The sequence below is a fragment of the Diorhabda sublineata genome, chromosome 3 (genome assembly GCF_026230105.1).
Source record: "Diorhabda sublineata isolate icDioSubl1.1 chromosome 3, icDioSubl1.1, whole genome shotgun sequence".
Taxonomy (NCBI): domain Eukaryota; kingdom Metazoa; phylum Arthropoda; class Insecta; order Coleoptera; family Chrysomelidae; genus Diorhabda; species Diorhabda sublineata.
The window spans coordinates 25,202,125-25,221,996 of NC_079476.1; the positions used below are offsets into that span (position 1 = coordinate 25,202,125).

Below are 19,872 nucleotides of genomic sequence, written 5' to 3' on the forward strand. Positions count from 1 at the left end.
TGTTTTTTTTTTGATATTTCATGATTCGTTAGTTTATTTTCTAAATACTGTGATGTCTGTCCCATATAGACAGCGTCTATATAATATTACTTAGTTTGTTTTTTGGTTTTTTAGATTTTAATTTAGTGTTTAGGTCTTATACTAATATAGTTATTGGAATAATTCGATCGTTTTTGGGAAAGTCGAAGTAAAATCACGTACAGAACAAGCTAGAGCCGTATTTCTTAAGGTGAAAAATCTATTATGTAACGCAACCTTGAACTTGAACTTAAAATAACAGTTTTGTAAAAGCGTACGGGCATTCAGTTCTCTTGTATGGAGCAGAAACATGGACATTAAAAGTGGATACCATGAACAAACTCGTGGTTTTTGAAATGTGGATCTTCCGTAGACTACTAATAATATCATGGACTAAATATATATCTAACGATGAAGTGCTTAGACGTATGATTGACTGAAATTAATAATAGACGGAAAACGTGGACCTGGTCGCGATTAGACACATCATTCAATTGTCGCCAAACTTCATCAAGTCGAAATGGTACTTAAAGAAGAAATTGTTTCGTTTCTGTTTTGCTTTTTAATTGTTTATAGTATCTGTCTCTTGAATACGTTGCTTACCATTTTTTCCTAATAATTATTTTCTTTCAACGTAGTTTTTACTTTTTGAATAGCTAAACATCTAAATTTAGGAATTGAAGTTCAAATATCTTGAGGATCAAGTTAGTTTCATATACATTGTGTTAATTTTATATAATGTGACATCAAGAAAATTGATTTTATTATTTTGTTCGATTGAACTGAAGTTTTACATCATACGAATTTAATTTTTTATTTATGTTTTTCAATTTGATTCTTTGTTACGGCAGTATTGGAATCATGAATGGAATATTTGCTTAGTTTCCTCAAGATCTTCCATTACCAATTGTGCTATAACACTTGAAATGGAAGCCCCATAGCACAACCATCAATTTTTTCATATATTTCATTTTCATATTCAAAGTACGTTGTTTCGATAAGATAATTCCCTGATGATGAATACGTAGTTATTCGAATGCGGGGAATAAATATTAAAGAGTAAACTTTTGTGTTTGATTGCCATAGTCTCTTTTATTTTATAATATTTTAATTTTCAATACAACAAAAATAAAAACCAAATTCAATATATGAGGGCATTAAACCAGAAGAAAAATAGAATATTTTAGTTAAATTTGTATCTACATTTTGTATTATTTCTTACACGTGAACAACTTTTAAAACCACATAAATCTTAACATGCAAACTTCGCAAAATTTGTTGTGGATGTTTTTTTTCTCTCATACAAACCGCTAATATTTATAGCATATAAATATTTGTACGAAATTAGTAGATACATCCTATTTGAGGAATGTTAGGAATTTCGTTTGTCTACATTATTAAACTATACACAGTGCTGATACAGACATTTTTATGCTTGCAGATATTTACAACGTTCATTTTTATTGAACAAAAAAATGCAGAGAAGTTATTTTTAGAAACTATAGCATATAATAAAGGAAATTGGTGACCCTAAAACTGATTATAAAACATTCTTGAAACATATTAAGTTGCGGTAACACTTTTGGGAAGTAAATTAGAAAATAGGATTATAATTAGCTGCTAAATAATTGATTTTATTCCAGTTGTCGTATAGGATTAAAAGCAATTATCGAAATCATCTTGGCGGAATATTTTGTTGTTTTAAACACGTCACCTACTTTCCAACAAATCAGCAACTAATACGGAATTAGGTTAACTAGAGCCTGTGTAGAAAGGAATAAATGAAAAATAGGACGTAGTCTCGAGATATTTCGTTGTTAATTTGTTGCTACTAAAGGCGCCTGACACACAGATGGCGCAGCTATTGTCAAATCCATATGACGTTTACGAAATACCAACTTTCATCCACCGTATAAACCAGATCTGGCCCACAATGAATACTGGACATTCGCTGAACTCAAAAAAATGCTTTTGGTTACGAATGTGACTCCATTTTATAATCTCATGTTTTTTTTTGATATTTCAGGATTCGTTAGTCTATTTTCTAAATACTGTGATGTCTGTCCCATATAGACAGCGTCACAATTAGTACAAGGCACTTGATATATAATATTACTTAGTTTGTTTTTTGGTGTTTTAGATTTTAATTTAGTGTTTATGTCTTATACTAATATAGTTATTGAAATAATTCGAACCTTGAACTTGAACTTAAAATAACAGTTTTGTAAAAGCGTACGGGCACTCAGTTCTTTTGTATGGAGCAGAAACATGGACATTAAAAGTGGATACCATGAACAAACTCGTGGTTTTTGAAATGTGGATCTTCCGTAGACTACTAATAATATCATGGACTCAATATATACCTAACGATGAAGTGCTTAGACGTATGATTGACTGAAATTAATAATAGACGGAAAACGTGGACCTGGTCGCGATTGGACACATCATCATTTAATTATCGTCAAACTTCATCAAGTCGAGATGGTACTTAAAGAAGAAATTTCGATGTTAATTTGTTGCTAGTAAAGGCGCCTGACACACAGATGGCGCAGCTATTGTCAAATCCATAAGACGTTTACGAAATACCAACTTTCATCCACCGTATAAACCAGATCTGGCCCACAATGAATACTGGATATTCGCTGAACTAAAAAAAATGCTTTTGGTTACGAATGTGACTCCAAAGGTAAAACAATTTATAATCTCTATGAATATTTTGACGAATGGAAGCTCTTTGTAAAGCAAATTTATCCAATTTAATAAAAAAATGTAGAAAATTATTAGAAAATTTGTAATTGCCGTAGGTTAATAGTGCAAAATCAATAGGCGTCACAAAAGAAATAACTTTTTTCGAGTTTTGAGGGGCCTCATTAAAAAATTTGGTTTTCAGAGACGTCGTAAAAGAAATAAGTTTTTCCGAGTTTTTCCAACATTATTCTATTATTAGGGTCTGAATAATCTAATTAAATTCTGCAGGATAGATCGATTTTTTGGACACGTTACGAAATAAATGTCTTTTTCCTAATTCCGCTGAGAAAACACGGAAAACGTCATTTTTTCGTGACGTCTTCGAAAAATACTTCTGAGACAATCCTCGTATGTAAGACCGTGAGTGACAGCAACAAAAACTGAGTACAAAATGGCGGTGACGTTTTATTTAGCGGCGAAATTTCGAATCGTATGTATTTATCAGTTTTATACTTTGTCAGTCTTGATTTGAATTAGACGATAGGCCGAATTGTATTCATAAATCATTTGAGATCAAAAATGAATTTAGTAGGTTTAAATTATACGATATTGCGATTTTGTTAGTTATTTCAAAGATTTCAATCAGTTTAATTGGAGCATCGATTTTTTAAAATATTGAGGTTAGTATTAATTTTGGGTATGGTAATTTACCGTTTGATTAAGCACTCATATTTGCTTTGTTCGATTGGATTTTTTCCATCGAACTAATTTTGAAAGAAGTTGATGCGACATTTTTTCATTACTGTTTACGTAAACCGCATGTATTTAGCAATTCATTATACTAATTGATACTAATTTATATTTTAATATATTCTAATGATTGGATGAATCGAAATTTATTCAATGAAAATGAAACAACTGCAAAATTATTAAAATTTCAACGTATGGCATCATCATCTGCCATTATTTATAGCAACGAAATTATACACTGAGTAGATATGAATTAAAAAGCACAAAATAAAATTCTTGTAAACCGTTTGTTTAATTGCATAAATCTCGAGGTTCAATGTCTGATTTTAATCCTTGTAATGTGTTTAATTTTTGTATAATTATACAGCCGGAGTTTAATTATTTCTAACCGAATAACATAACCTCATTTTTTTTATTTTAAATATTAAACAGACCGATAAAGGGTACAATATAATACGACAATTGGGAGCAATTTACCTCTATACCAAAATAAAACCTCGAATAGTTATAGGGTCTTAAAGTAGAGTCCAAAATTTTGAAAAACATTCAATTCTCTACAATCCTTTGTCTTAAAAATACTGTATGACATTGTTAAAGTCATTAAGTGATTAAAAGAAGAAGAAAAAACCCCCTGAATGGTTCAATCGTCTTCTACTTACCATTATTTAATGCCTTCAACAATTTTGAGCCCTATCTAACCTCTTCAGCTATCTAACTTCGTATAGAAATAAATTTGATTTGTACCGGTTCGTATGTGGGACACTCTGTATAGTTATGACGTCATTTATTAACGTCATTTGAATAGACAAGTGAATTTTTTTTAGTTGTTTAAATATCTACAGTAAACGTTCTGTTAGTTTTGATTTATATGTTTCTCGTTACGAGACGTCCTATATAAAGTATATAGATAATTTAAAAACAACATTCAACAATGCGGAAGTACGGTAGTTTAAGAAAATGAGGCTATTTCAATGCGATTCGCCTCTCTCATTCAAATATTAAACCTGCAAGAACAAAACCAAATGAAGCGAGAATGTATATCACGAATCTGACAACCCATGTTGATAATAAAGAATCGTGTGAATTGGTTTGATCGATTTCGATATATACAGTGTGTCTACTTAAGTTTAAACAATTTTATTAGTACTCCTTGAAAATATGTCTAATGGGAAGGTGATTCACAGGTATTCATTTTATTGGCCTTCTAGGTCTGCTGATTTGACTCACCTTGACTTTTTTTGTTACTTGAAACAGCAGGTTTATCAGCGAGGACCATTTGGAGAGGATTATTTTTGAAGAATGCCAAAATACTAGTCCAAATATGATAAGGAAAGTAATACAAGAGTTTGACAAAAAAATAATTGAATGTTTACAAAGAGAAGGTGGATATGTCGAAGCTGTAGGACAGAACAACTTATAACATTTTTCTGAATTGTGAAAAATAAAGATACTTGCACAAAATACACATTTTTTGACAAACCTCGTATACTACTTTAAAAAATTAATATCTGATGGTTGCATTTTAACATTTGGACCATGCAGAACTTTTAAGAATAACTTTTTTTCACTTAAGTAATATACATAAAAAATAGTGAGGTAATTGGCATTTAATCACTTGATACGGAATGACCCATATCTCCGTAATTTTTAGCTGTAAACGTAAACCTTGTTTGTTAGCATATAAATTTGACACCTTGGCTGGACATGTTTAGCTTTTTATCGAATTTTTTGGCACGAGAGAAATAATCCGTAGATATATATCGAGGACAAAACGTGACATTTGAATAAAGAATTCAGATAAAAGTTAAAAACAAACTTTTACGAGGTAGTTAAAATTATAAAATACACAACATGATATCCATCGTTCAAGTTATACAGTTCATAAATAAATAGAACACAAAGTTTTCATTAGAAATTGTCTTCATTTTCTATTAATTTCATCGATATACTTTATGATGGTTATTATGGTTATGATGGATGAGATTACAATTGAAACGGTTTTTTTAGGTTATCATGTTAAATTTTCTGTTTGCTACCATATAATATGTTACTTCTTATCATAGTTAATATATAATTGATAATGTCACAAATTGTCATATTACATATTTTTTTAAAACTTTCTCATCATACAGAAACGTTTAGACATTCGCTTTGGTATTTATACTGTTAATTTCCGCCACGTGTCTAATGTCATCTGTCAAAATTTCACATTTCAGATTTGTTGATAAAATCTATAGCCTTGTACGTCGGAGAATATTTCGATCTTTGAAAGTGAGTTGATTCAATCATTACATCCCAAAGGAAAAATGCAGTCGAAATAATGGACTTCGATTCTTAATACGCAGTCATACAAATACACTTCCTGTCAACTGAAAATGAATACACTTAAATTTTGCCTGCGTAAATCAGGGTTCCAACTTAATGTCACTGTCATTGTCAATGACAGATAAATAATTAATTTCAGTTCAGTTGAAGTAAAAGTGTACTTAATACCTCCTTAGTTAACAGAAATTTAAAAAAACTGCCATTATGGACAAATTGGAAGATAGCTGGTCTATCAGAAGATTGTAAACTCAACTAGGTTTTAATGCGAGTATGGTAGTCATAGTGAAAAAGCGATAATATTGGTAAACATGGCAACTGTCAAGTAAATTGACACAGATAAAAATCTGTCCCAAGACTTTGATGTTAATTCAATGAACAGACGTGTACATATACCTACATACAAGACTTATGAAATTGATGATTTGATTAAGCAATAGTTGTATGCATGTATTAATTTTGGGTCTCGTATACACTGCGATCCAAAGGATCCATCGTGTCTTGCAGGAGAACCCAGTGTTTACAGCTGATCCTTCAATCCCACTCCTTTCAAAAAATCTAGAATGTAGTATGGTTTTAATTGCCAGAGATCATAGTTTTCTATTTCATACGCACCCAGGTGTAGTGCTCTGAAGTTACTTAGTGTTTCACAGAGAATGTGGATAGAGGTTTCGTCCTCTGTACAACAAAATCTGCACATCGCATTATCTGCTATCTCTATGGTCTTCAGGTGTTTGTTGAGGCGACAGTGCCTCGATAGAACTCTTGTTAATAATCGTAGATTGTTTAAATACATTCGGCAGATCTATTCTGGTTATAGTTTCCCAGAAGAGTCTTTGCCTTTGCCCAATAAGTGGTTTTGTTCGTATCTACCTTATTTTCCAGTGCTTTTTCCATTGATCTGTAGCTGATACCCCAGAAGGGTTCAGATCCCATGAAGGGCTTGTATATCCCCGCTTTAGCGGACTTATCAGCTAGTTTAGGGTAATTTTATTTGTCTTATCAAAGCAATCCCAAATGAGTTTGGATTTTATGATATTGGAAGACAAATTTCTGTTTGAAAAATGCCGTGGGCTGCCCTGGCTTTCAGAATGTTTGGTTCTGGACCCGTACACTCCTATTCCAGTTCTGTTTGCTGTTTTTGATCCATCCGTACACAATTTAATGGCATTTCTGTTCATTTCTTGTCTGGTGTGACCTCACTTGCTTTTACAGTTTATTATTAAGGTGAAGTTTTCGTTGCAACATCCAGAAGCATGTCCCAGAGTTGATCATTATTTAAGAACGGGTTTTCTTTGATGATTTAATTGTGGAGAGATGGGAGATTTGGAAGCACTTCTAGTGCAGCTGTTGGGCAAGGTTTAATGGCACAAGTCGCACATAAGCAAGCAACCTCGAGGTTCTAGTACCTCAAACCACAGTCCCATATGTGATGATTGATGTAACAATTGCCATGTACATCAACCGTAGGATCTTTGGGTTACAGCCCCGATTCCTCCCTGTACACCATCAGGGCTTTTGTGGATTTGGTGATTATCTCTTTTTCGTGTTTGTTCCAAAGAAATTTATTATCCATCGTGAGTCTCAGTCTAGTTCGAAATTACAGGAGATTGTGTAGAATTTTCTGGACTACGAAGGGAATTTATCGGTCGATTTTGAAAGAGATTAAGTGTATTCACCAGAATATCAATATTATGAAGCATTACTCAATTGAAGTTAAGGGTAAGTAGCAGCTTGTTGAAGTAAATATAATAGATTGGATGCGCCTTGGGTTTTACAACGAAACAGTGAAAAAATCCTCAAATTAATAATTAAAATGAAAAATAACTATTTCAATAATACTTAAACAATTTTAGTTAATTATGTATTCAAATAATTCTGACGTAAGCCTCGTACACCTGCAAAAAATCCCTTAGCTATTCTAATTAAGTTTATGTAAAGTTTTTTGCAAGTTTGCTAAAAGTTAACGGTTCATATTCACTTGATAATATTTTTCCTTCATCAGCAAATTTATTTGACTTCAACTGTGCTTTATAAATTCAGAGTTTTTAATTTCGTACCCATTTTGTTTTAATTCAAGAATGATATAGAAATCTGTAAATTCCAGTTTATATTTTTATTTATAACAAATTATGGGGTTAATTTTTTTTGATTATTTAATTTCTATAATAATAAATTTTGATAGTAAATAACACTTTTTATCGATACTACACCCAATAATAATAGACAATTTATATTGACACAAAATATGGCGGTTATTGTCTAAAACCAGGCCTAAAAATAATCTGAGATAAATAAATTTTGCCGATTTATTATAACAATAACACCCACTTATCATTTATTTTTTTTTTGAAATTTTAAAACCCAAATTAAACTGCTTATACATCATAAACATGATTAATTCGAATGAATAACATTAAATAATGTTATCATTGAAAACCTAAAAATAATAAAAAATTCAATAGACGAATTCACACACACACACAAATCATACAATTCAAAGTCGTTATTGATTTTTTCACGTAATGGTTAAACTATTTATACCAATATCACTGGATTTTTTTTAAATTTCGGTGTTATAAAAATAAACAGGTGTGAATATTTCATAATAGACGAATCAAAAAAACCACAATTACCATTGCTGTTGACAATCCGAATATTTGGCAAAACAAATTACACGTCTAAAAATAAAAACTTACGTGTTTTAAGGACGAATAATACACCAAATACAAATAAAATCGTCTTCATCTTGAAATAACAGTTTAAATACCACACACAAACTTATTTTACAAACCACTCACAAAAAACTGCGAATTATAACAGTCAAATTTGTACATTATACACTTAAAAACGCCGATTTATAGGTTATGTTTTACTATTCGTAGTTTATCGCGCAATACCGTCTCACATAACAAACAGATGAAGACTGGTTAAGTTCGTGTGTTTCGCAATATTATACTGTGTGTGTATGTGTGTGATCTAAGATGGGAAGACGATGATGTATTGGTTGCATAGGCTATTAGGCGCGTTATGGAGTGCTGCTAGGTGTGGTGGTTTCAAAGCTTTTATAATGATTGCAAGCATGCGGGGCTTTTCGTAAATTACAAAGGCTTCTTGAATATGCACTGAATTAATTTTAGGCCAGTTAATGACCAAAAAAAATTTTTTTGAATTTTTGTATCGAGCGTAGTTTAGAGCACTGATTATATATATATATATATATATATATATATATATATATATATATATAAAGGAAAAGAAAAATGTTACTTGTATTTTGTGCTACCTATCATTGTTGTAAAAGAAATACAATACTACAATCATTAATAGTTTAATATTGCTTCGTTTTTGTTTGAAAAATCCACTTATTTCTTAGTGTTTTCACAGAATTTATAAATTCGAATTTAAAAACACATAAAATCTTTAAAAACATACCACCAACTGGCCTAAAAACGCTAATTAGAGATATATAAATAGTTTGTACATGCACAGAAAATATTGCAAGTCGTTATATGAATTTTGTATTGGAGAATAAACCTAAAATGATTCAAATGAAATGGAGATCGATAATCGAAATGGAAAGTGTCGATAATTATTTACCAATAACTCATATAAGTATAATTTTTGTTTTTTATGATAGGAGATACGAGAACGGTTTGACTCAATATTTATTTTTCAATAAAAAAGTCTTAAGAATTAATTCATTCACTTTCCAATTGTTTTAAAGCCAAATATTTCATCATCCATGGGCATTTTATTGAGTAGAATTTAAGGTTATGCAAAATCATCGACGTGATACTGTCAACTGTCAATATTGAAGTGGCTAGAGTCACATTTAATGAAGTTAAAGTTGTCTATTCCAGAGCGTCCCGAAAGTGTTTTGCAGTACGGAACTGTCACTTTCACTACATGGAACACTCAAAACGCAACTTTCGGTATGTAAATGTATACAGAACGAACAACTTTTAAATGGCGTCGTCTAAAAAAATATTACGACGTCTGCTTCTTCGGGATAGTTTTCAGTTTCAACATGTATAACTCCTTATTGGTTTTCGGTGCAATAAATATATATAACTCCTCCATCCAATGGTTGTCAACTGCTTAGATTTCAGTCTTAACACTAATTTGAATTTGAAAGCATATTAAAATAACGAGCGCCCAAAAACTACATTTAAATTACGTCATTAGCCTATTAATTAAATTTTTCAAAGAACTAACTGGTTATTAAACTCCTAGCACTGCGAAAAGTAATAAACGAACATGAAAAGAACTTTGGGGCTTCCTAATATTTCTTCCGAGATTTGCGAGATGAAACTTTTTAATTAATCGTTGGTAGTCCTTTAATTCCGGTAATGAAAAGACATTGGAAAATTTCGTTTTCGAAAAATTTTCGTTGTGATTTTGTTTGTCTTGTTGGAAAGTAATTTCTCTCAAATTTATCAATTATGCAACTCAAAATGCACTTATTTCATCAGTGAACTTGAATTCGCTTTAATCAGAATCGATTTTACTGTGTTTTCATACGACGAAAATATATGGGGGGATAAAAAAAGTGTTAAACATAAATACTGGAAGAAACTACATATTTTGAACATCTGTTGCCGAAGAAATATTAGTTGTAGCTGAGGAAATGTTTGGCAAATTGGTGAGATAAGCAGTTCTCACGTTTATCAAGGGATTTAACAAACTTAGAAGAAATTTTGTATTTAATGGTGGAAGGATAATTTTGTCACGAGGTACCATGAGTACTGGACTATATTTTTTTCCAGACTCTATATCTGTCTGTTTTTTGAAATATTTAGCGATAATTTGAAGATTTCATTGATAATTAAATGTAAAACTATGCTATTTAGAGCTTAGCAAACCAGAAGTAAGCTCCGAATGCGAAGCCCCATGTGATTAAGTTAGGTTTTTCTGACTTCATGTATAGATACTTCGAAACCGAACTGAGATATCGAAAAACTTCATTTTTGACTTATTTTAAACGGATTTACAAAATGATATAGCTTTTCTTGTCGCTAGGGAAATCGTCCTCGTGTCCACAACTTGCATACCGACATTTAGCACTATTTTTAGTTACAAATTTAGCAGTTTTTGCTAGGTTTTTCTGACTTTAAGTATAGATATTTCGAAACCGAAGCGAAATATCGAAAAACTTCATTTTTGACTTATTTTAAACGGATTTACAAAATGATATAGCTTTTCTTGTCGCTATGGAAATCGTCCTCATGTCTACAACTTGTATACCGACATTTAGCACTATTTTTAGTTACAAATTTAGCAGTTTTTGCTAGGTTTTTCTGACTTTAAGTATAGATATTTCGAAACCGAAGCGAAATATCGAAAAACTTCATTTTTGACTTATTTTGGACGGATTTACAAAATGATATAGCTTTACCTGTCGCTAGGGAAATCGTCCTCGTGTCCACAACTTGCATACCGACATTTAGCACTATTTTTAGTTACAAATTTAGCAGTTTTTGCTAGGTTTTTCTGATTTTAAGTATAGATATTTCGAAACCGAAGCGAAATATCGAAAAACTTCATTTTTGACTTATTTTGGACGGATTTACAAAATGATATAGCTTTTCTTGTCGCTATGGAAATCGTCCTCATGTCTACAACTTGTATACCGACATTTAGCACTATTTTTAGTTACAAATTTAGCAGTTTTTGCTAGGTTTTTCTGACTTTAAGTATAGATATTTCGAAACCGAAGCGAAATATCGAAAAACTTCATTTTTGACTTATTTTGGACGGATTTACAAAATGATATAGCTTTTCTTGTCGCTATGGAAATCGTCCTCGTGTCTACAACTTGCATACCGCCATTTAGCACTATTTTTAGTTACAAATTTAGCAGTTTTTGCTAGGTTTTTCTGACTTTAAGTATAGATATTTCGAAACCGAAGCGAAATATCGAAAAACTTCATTTTTGACTTATTTTGGACGGATTTACAAAATGATATAGCTTTTCTTGTCGCTATGGAAATCGTCCTCATGTCTACAACTTGTATACCGACATTTAGCACTATTTTTAGTTACAAATTTAGCAGTTTTTGCTAGGTTTTTCTGACTTTAAGTATAGATATTTCGAAACCGAAGCGAAATATCGAAAAACTTCATTTTTGACTTATTTTGGACGGATTTACAAAATGATATAGCTTTTCTTGTCGCTATGGAAATCGTCCTCGTGTCTACAACTTGTATACCGACATTTAGCACGATTTTTAGTTACAAATTTAGCAGTTTTTGCTAGGTTTTTCTGACTTTAAGTATAGATATTTCGAAACCGAAGCGAAATATCGAAAAACTTCATTTTTGACTTATTTTGGACGGATTTACAAAATGATATAGCTTTACCTGTCGCTAGGGAAATCGTCCTCGTGTCCACAACTTGCATACCGACATTTAGCACTATTTTTAGTTACAAATTTAGCAGTTTTTGCTAGGTTTTTCTGATTTTAAGTATAGATATTTCGAAACCGAAGCGAAATATCGAAAAACTTCATTTTTGACTTATTTTGGACGGATTTACAAAATGATATAGCTTTTCTTGTCGCTATGGAAATCGTCCTCATGTCTACAACTTGTATACCGACATTTAGCACTATTTTTAGTTACAAATTTAGCAGTTTTTGCTAGGTTTTTCTGACTTTAAGTATAGATATTTCGAAACCGAAGCGAAATATCGAAAAACTTCATTTTTGACTTATTTTGGACGGATTTACAAAATGATATAGCTTTTCTTGTCGCTATGGAAATCGTCCTCGTGTCTACAACTTGCATACCGCCATTTAGCACTATTTTTAGTTACAAAATTAGCAGTTTTTGCTAGGTTTTTCTGACTTTAAGTATAGATATTTCGAAACCGAAGCGAAATATCGAAAAACTTCATTTTTGACTTATTTTGGACGGATTTACAAAATGATATAGCTTTTCTTGTCGCTATGGAAATCGTCCTCATGTCTACAACTTGTATACCGACATTTAGCACTATTTTTAGTTACAAATTTAGCAGTTTTTGCTAGGTTTTTCTGACTTTAAGTATAGATATTTCGAAACCGAAGCGAAATATCGAAAAACTTCATTTTTGACTTATTTTGGACGGATTTACAAAATGATATAGCTTTTCTTGTCGCTATGGAAATCGTCCTCGTGTCTACAACTTGTATACCGACATTTAGCACGATTTTTAGTTACAAATTTAGCAGTTTTTGCTAGGTTTTTCTGACTTTAAGTATAGATATTTCGAAACCGAAGCGAAATATCGAAAAACTTCATTTTTGACTTATTTTGGACGGATTTACAAAATGATATAGCTTTACCTGTCGCTAGGGAAATCGTCCTCGTGTCCACAACTTGCATACCGACATTTAGCACTATTTTTAGTTACAAATTTAGCAGTTTTTGCTAGGTTTTTCTGATTTTAAGTATAGATATTTCGAAACCGAAGCGAAATATCGAAAAACTTCATTTTTGACTTATTTTGGACGGATTTACAAAATGATATAGCTTTTCTTGTCGCTATGGAAATCGTCCTCATGTCTACAACTTGTATACCGACATTTAGCACTATTTTTAGTTACAAATTTAGCAGTTTTTGCTAGGTTTTTCTGACTTTAAGTATAGATATTTCGAAACCGAAGCGAAATATCGAAAAACTTCATTTTTGACTTATTTTGGACGGATTTACAAAATGATATAGCTTTTCTTGTCGCTACGGAAATCGTCCTCGTGTCTACAACTTGCATACCGCCATTTAGCACTATTTTTAGTTACAAATTTAGCAGTTTTTGCTAGGTTTTTCTGACTTTAAGTATAGATATTTCGAAACCGAAGCGAAATATCGAAAAACTTCATTTTTGACTTATTTTGGACGGATTTACAAAATGATATAGCTTTACCTGTCGCTAGGGAAATCGTCCTCGTGTCCACAACTTGCATACCGACATTTAGCACTATTTTTAGTTACAAATTTAGCAGTTTTTGCTAGGTTTTTCTGATTTTAAGTATAGATATTTCGAAACCGAAGCGAAATATCGAAAAACTTCATTTTTGACTTATTTTGGACGGATTTACAAAATGATATAGCTTTTCTTGTCGCTATGGAAATCGTCCTCATGTCTACAACTTGTATACCGACATTTAGCACTATTTTTAGTTACAAATTTAGCAGTTTTTGCTAGGTTTTTCTGACTTTAAGTATAGATATTTCGAAACCGAAGCGAAATATCGAAAAACTTCATTTTTGACTTATTTTGGACGGATTTACAAAATGATATAGCTTTTCTTGTCGCTATGGAAATCGTCCTCGTGTCTACAACTTGCATACCGCCATTTAGCACTATTTTTAGTTACAAATTTAGCAGTTTTTGCTAGGTTTTTCTGACTTTAAGTATAGATATTTCGAAACCGAAGCGAAATATCGAAAAACTTCATTTTTGACTTATTTTGGACGGATTTACAAAATGATATAGCTTTTCTTGTCGCTATGGAAATCGTCCTCATGTCTACAACTTGTATACCGACATTTAGCACTATTTTTAGTTACAAATTTAGCAGTTTTTGCTAGGTTTTTCTGACTTTAAGTATAGATATTTCGAAACCGAAGCGAGATATCGAAAAACTTCATTTTTGACTTATTTTGGACGGATTTACAAAATGATATAGCTTTTCTTGTCGCTACGGAAATCGTCCTCGTATCTACAACTTGCATACCGACATTTAGCACGATTTTAAGTTACAAATTTAGCAGTTTTTGAGATGATTTCGTGGTTCTCGCCGAATTTGAAGATACTTCAATGTTTTCGGCCCTATCTATTCTACGTGTAGCTTAGCATTGCACGTAGTACTTTAGTGTCCATCCGGCTAATTATTATTCAAGTATCTGTATAAAAATGAGCGATATGTAATAAGAACTGGCAATGAACCAGCGAGAGCAAACATTATTTTTCACCCTCAAGACTCTATGGAAGAGATACCACAAGGCGATCCAAATAACCAATAACACCTACCACGAAAGAAAACACTTGGAACAAGGCGAAAAATTTGTGCTGAGGATGTCTTCTGTATTTCTAATCATCATCTATCTTAACCTATTAAAATTATATCTCAAATTTTTGTTCAGAAGTTCTTTAATGATTTTTCCATTAAACAAAATAGAAAATTTTCATGGAAAACCTTTTTTCATTTTTTTAAACTTAGGAAAAAAGTATAAGACGCTATTATGTTAATTTAACGTAAAATGAAAAGCATACCAGTATTACCATTCATCTAGCATCTCAGGTTTTATAGAAATCTTCAAACTGCAAACAGATTTCGATAACGAGTAAGTGAGAAAGGATTTTTGCCTTTCAATTTCATTCACAATGTCGAACTCAACACCAACGTCTTGCAAAAATCCAGGTCTAAATCTATACAATTCCAAATCTTCCTTTATGAACCTTGGAAAATGCACCCATTCTCCCGTAATCATATTATATTCATCAACGCGTGCTTTAGCTGCATCTGTATCTATACCAGCGTCGACTAATCCTTTGAGGTTTTTAGGAACTATTTTTTTATCTATAGCTCCCAATTCGTAGAAAACTTTTTTTCCAATAGGTTTGGATTGTTGTTCTTCGGGTTGTTGTTCGGCTCTTTCGAAAACTTCTGGGTCCATAGCAGCTTTCATTTTATCCAGAGCGGCATCGAGTTTTTGCCTAGCATTTTTTTCTTTAATCAATTCGGATATCACGAAAGCCCAGTAACTGTTGACCTGCTTTAGTTTAACTAGAATTTTGGTATCGATGTAACCGAAAATTTTTTTAACAATCCAAATTGGTAGAAGCTGGATTAGATCTATTTGTTTGAAGGTAACAATATCATCCACGAATTTTTTTGCTAAAAAATAACAGTTTTATTTTTTTTTATAGATATTTTATCACACATACTGTACCTTTCCCTTTATCTTTTTCTTTTTTACTGGACTTTGTAGCTTTCTTTTTCTTTTCCTTCGTTTTTTTCTTGTCTTTATTTTTTTTCTTGCTTGTTTCTTGCATAACTTCTTGTTTATATTTTTGTATTAAATCGAACCATTTTTTTCTTTGTTTTTCCACTTCGATGGTGTCTGGGTGTTTGGGATCGTAAATTTGGGAATTTTCTTGTGGTGGTTCCTCGAGTACAACCGTTGATTTACCACTCTTCGGGAATTGTTTACAATGCAACTCACCTACGGAAATTAAATGAGTCTGCGTTTCCAATATTTCCTCACACACTTACATATTGATTTTATGTAGATCCTGTACAGAGGTATGTACAAATTTCTTTTAACATTTCCTCCTGATATCCTTATCAATCCTAAGGTAAGGTTAATTTGTTGATAGTCGTCTAAAGTTTCGAACCATTCCAAATCATTTTCGATGGTTTCCTCCAAAGTTTTCTCTCCCAACATTCTGTTATGATCCAGGATTAATTTATCGTATACGAAATTGGTTTCGGGATCTACTATCGAGTAGACGTCCATTTTGGCGTGACCCAAAGACATGACGCTAAATATTTGATAAAGACTTGCAGGAGAGTTGAGTCGTTTCACAAATTTTATAATAAGTTTTCGTTTGCTTTCTACCGACAGCCGTAGAAAATAATACTGAATCGACGTATTACGAAGAATGAAATGCTTTTCTAAAACACGATTCGTGTAGATTTTTTCTTCTTTCTTCTTCAGTGCCGACGATACTAACTGTTCTTCTTCTCCTGTATAAGTTGTCAGAACTTCCATTGTATAATAAAAACGATATTTTGATAATTTTATTTTTATTTATCATACGTACAAAATATTATATTGATTTGATTTTGACATTATGTATGGTGTTTATAGATACGAAATGTCATAATGACAACTTATATCGTTGTTTGCTCTTTTTCCTACGCAAAATTTTCGCCATGGCTCTTAGTAAATAGTAATTTGATGACTAGTATCGAAAGAAAACACAAAAATTTTCTTTCGATACCAGTTGTATAATAAGAATCGTCAAGTTCCTTAAACTAGCTATTACATTCCGATATCCCCCCTTCATTGTTGTAAAATCTTTGACCACCAAGTAATTTTTTCAAGTCTGAGAGCAGAAAATAGTCCGAGGAGGTTAAATCTGTAGAATAGGGTGCATGAGGTATCAATTCAAACTTTAATTAATTAATTTTGACCATTTCAATAACAGATGTGTAACCTGGTGTATTGTCTCGATGAAACAACACTTTCTTCTTAACCAAATGCGGCTGTTTAAGCTTCATCACATACTACCAAGTTTGCGTAATTGATAGTTTTTCCTTTTTCAAGTTGATCCATCAAAATTATCCCACTTGCATATCAAAAAACCGACGCCTTCTTGGGAGCCGGTTCTTCCTTTCCAATCCATTGTTTTAATTGTTTGTTTGTTTCGAAACGCGTCACCCATTTTGCATACAGCTATCAGTTGATATGCGTTTACTGCGTTTTTTCAAATGCCTAGTATGTCTGCTAGCTTGACGATCATCCAGCGGATTTTGTTCAAAATTTCTAGCGTCGTCACCTCATTTAGTTAATAACTGCGATGCTGGTCCTTGCAGATCGTAAATCCTAGCTTAATTTCCGCTACCCGATATTTTAATTATTATTGAATCTCAGTTAATTCATGTTGCACTATTCTAAATCATTTATAGATCTCAACTAATGATTTTAAATGGTAATATCACGATGTATATAATATCTTTAGAAGGTCCAAGGGAGTGGTACTAAGTACTTACTGTTTGTACTACTTCATCTGCACCTTCAATATCCCACGCAAGGTAAAAATTTCTCATATTTTCCATGCTTTTACCCTACAGGGATTATTCCTAACACCAAAACAATCCGTCGTTCAATCCATTATCAATAAATTGCAGTTCATCATTTCCTGAAATTACCTTTTACTTCGAAACAACCCCTAAATCATCGTGATTGATTTCTGTTGATACTTGTCAGAAGCTATAACTACCTTCTAGATAGACTTTCTCATAACATACTCGCAGTTTTCATTCTCTAAATGGAAATTGCATGTGTCAGCAGGTGCTGTTTAGAGGACTCCGGTGAGGTCAATCGTGCTTTTAAGTTGCGATATTAATCTGTTTGACTAGTAATTTCCAATTTAATGCTGCACACAACTTCAGCGGCGTTCTCCGTTTGTTATTTTACTAAAATAAATATTTTACGTGATATGCGAAACCATTAACATATTGTTCATCAAGAGAAATATAGATTATTCCAAAAAGTAAAACCTGAAATCAAATTGAACGAAATGAGAATTGAACAATCAAATCTAATTGAAGATAGTTCCAAAGTTTTTGACCGCATCTTTTCAATCTGCCTTCGAAAAATTTTATTTGGGGATGGAGAGGCATTATAGTCTATTTATAAGAATAAGAGAGTATTAAAATACTAAAGCATTCGTTATTCATAGACGTATCACTTCTTTTAGTTGATGGAAATATTCTAAACGATTGGTTGAGAAGTTTTCACCCCAGCGAGAGCGATTAAAATGATAATACCAAGAAAAACAAAGACAAGGCAGTCATAAATTGTCCCAAATCACCTCTGCTTACCTAACACTTCTTCTTCTTTACCATTTAAATATCGTAGATCTTCTTAACGTCAAAATGACTTTTTATATTGTCATTTTTGTGTTAATTTATTCTAACAACAGCAATGAGTTCAGAATTCGTGTACTCTATCTGTTATATCGTCTTTTCTTTAATAGTAGAGGGTAATAAAATGATAAAGTATTCGTAATCCAGAGGCGTATCACTTCTTTTAGTTAATGCAAATATTCTAAACGATTGGTTGAAAAGATTTCACCCCAGCGAGTTCGATTAAAATGACAATACCAAGAAAAACGAAGACAAGGCAGTCATAAATTGTCCCAAATCACCTCTGCTTACCTAACACTTCTTCTCCTTTACCATTTAAAGATCGTAGATCTTCTAAATGTCAAAATGATTTTTTATATTGTCATTTTTGTGTTAATTTATTCTGACAACAGCAATGAGTTCAGAATTTGTGTACTCTATCTGTTATATGGTCTTTTATTTAATAGTAGAGAGTAATAAAATGATGAAGCATTCGTAATCCAGAGGCGTATCACTTCTTTTAGTAGATGCAAATATTCTAAACGATTGGTTGGAAAATTGTCACATCAGCGAGTTCGATTAAAATGACAATACCAAGAAAAACGAAGACAAGGCAGTCATAAATTATCCCAAATCACCTCTGCTTACCTAACACTTCTTCTTCTTTACCATTTAAAGATCGTAGATCTTCTTAACGTCAAAATTACTTTTCATATTGTCATTTTTGTGTTAATTTATTCTGACAACAGCAATGAGTTCAGAATTTGTGTACTCTATCTGTTATATGGTCTTTTATTTAATAGTAGAGAGTAATAAAATGATGAAGCATTCGTAATCCAGAGGCGTATCACTTCTTTTAGTAGATGCAAATATTCTAAACGATTGGTTGAGAAGATTTCACCCCAGCGAGTTCGATTAAAATGACAATACCAAGAAAAACGAAGACAAGGCAGTCATAAATTATCCCAAATCACCTCTGCTTACCTAACACTTCTTCTTCTTTACCATTTAAAGATCGTAGATCTTCTAAATGTCAAAATGATTTTTTATATTGTCATTTTTGTGTTAATTTATTCTGACAACAGCAATGAGTTCAGAATTTGTGTACTCACAAATCACCTCTATCTGTTATATCGTCTTTTCTTTAATAGTAGGGAGTAATAAAATGATGAAGCATTCGTAACTAGAGGCGTATCACCTTTTTAGTAAACGGTTAAATTTTTTTTAAAATAATACTGGAGGTATTTTCGTATTAAATATTTGTAAAAACAGTTCTTTTCTCAAAGAACCACGATGGATACTTAATATTCTTCCTATAATTTTTAATCCACAGGGTCTTTGGACTATCCAAACTTTTTTGCAGGACAATTAGTCAAGTGCTAGACATGGGGCAAGAATCTACAATTTTTTTTTTTTGATTGCTAGTAGTTTTGGTTTTATGAACAATCCAAATTTTCTCGTGGGACCGTG

At 31.9% G+C, this 19,872-nt stretch overlaps 2 protein-coding genes across 2 annotated transcripts in view; both read right to left on the reverse strand.

The window, feature by feature from the left end:
• The window catches only part of LOC130441275 (cysteine-rich motor neuron 1 protein), a 191,371-nt gene extending 182,570 nt beyond the window's left edge, over positions 1-8,801 (reverse strand). The window contains exon 1 of the mRNA XM_056774876.1: positions 8,478-8,801. Within this exon, the coding sequence (XP_056630854.1) occupies positions 8,478-8,526 (49 nt within the window). The 5' untranslated portion in view covers positions 8,527-8,801. The remainder of the gene's footprint in view (positions 1-8,477) is intronic.
• A 6,242-nt stretch (positions 8,802-15,043) lies between these two features.
• LOC130441733 (uncharacterized) lies at positions 15,044-16,306 on the reverse strand. The gene is made up of 3 exons (XM_056775515.1): positions 16,042-16,306; positions 15,719-15,991; positions 15,044-15,621 (listed from the first exon to the last, which is right to left on the reverse strand). The coding sequence occupies exons 1-3, from the start codon at positions 16,304-16,306 to the stop codon at positions 15,044-15,046; spliced, it is 1,116 nt and encodes a 371-aa protein (XP_056631493.1).
• Between the last annotated feature and the right edge of the window lie 3,566 nt (positions 16,307-19,872).

Excerpts from the sequence above, each read along its gene's own strand:
- LOC130441733 (XM_056775515.1), bottom strand. The coding sequence starts at position 16,306 with ATGTCTTTGGGTCACGCCAAAATGGACGTCTACTCGATAGTAGATCCC. Across the intron at positions 15,992-16,041 it reads GATCTACATAAAATCAATAT|GTGAGTTGCATTGTAAACAA; the intron begins GTAAGTGTGTGA and ends TAATTTCCGTAG. Across the intron at positions 15,622-15,718 it reads AGAAAAAGATAAAGGGAAAG|ATCTAATCCAGCTTCTACCA; the intron begins GTACAGTATGTG and ends TCAAACAAATAG.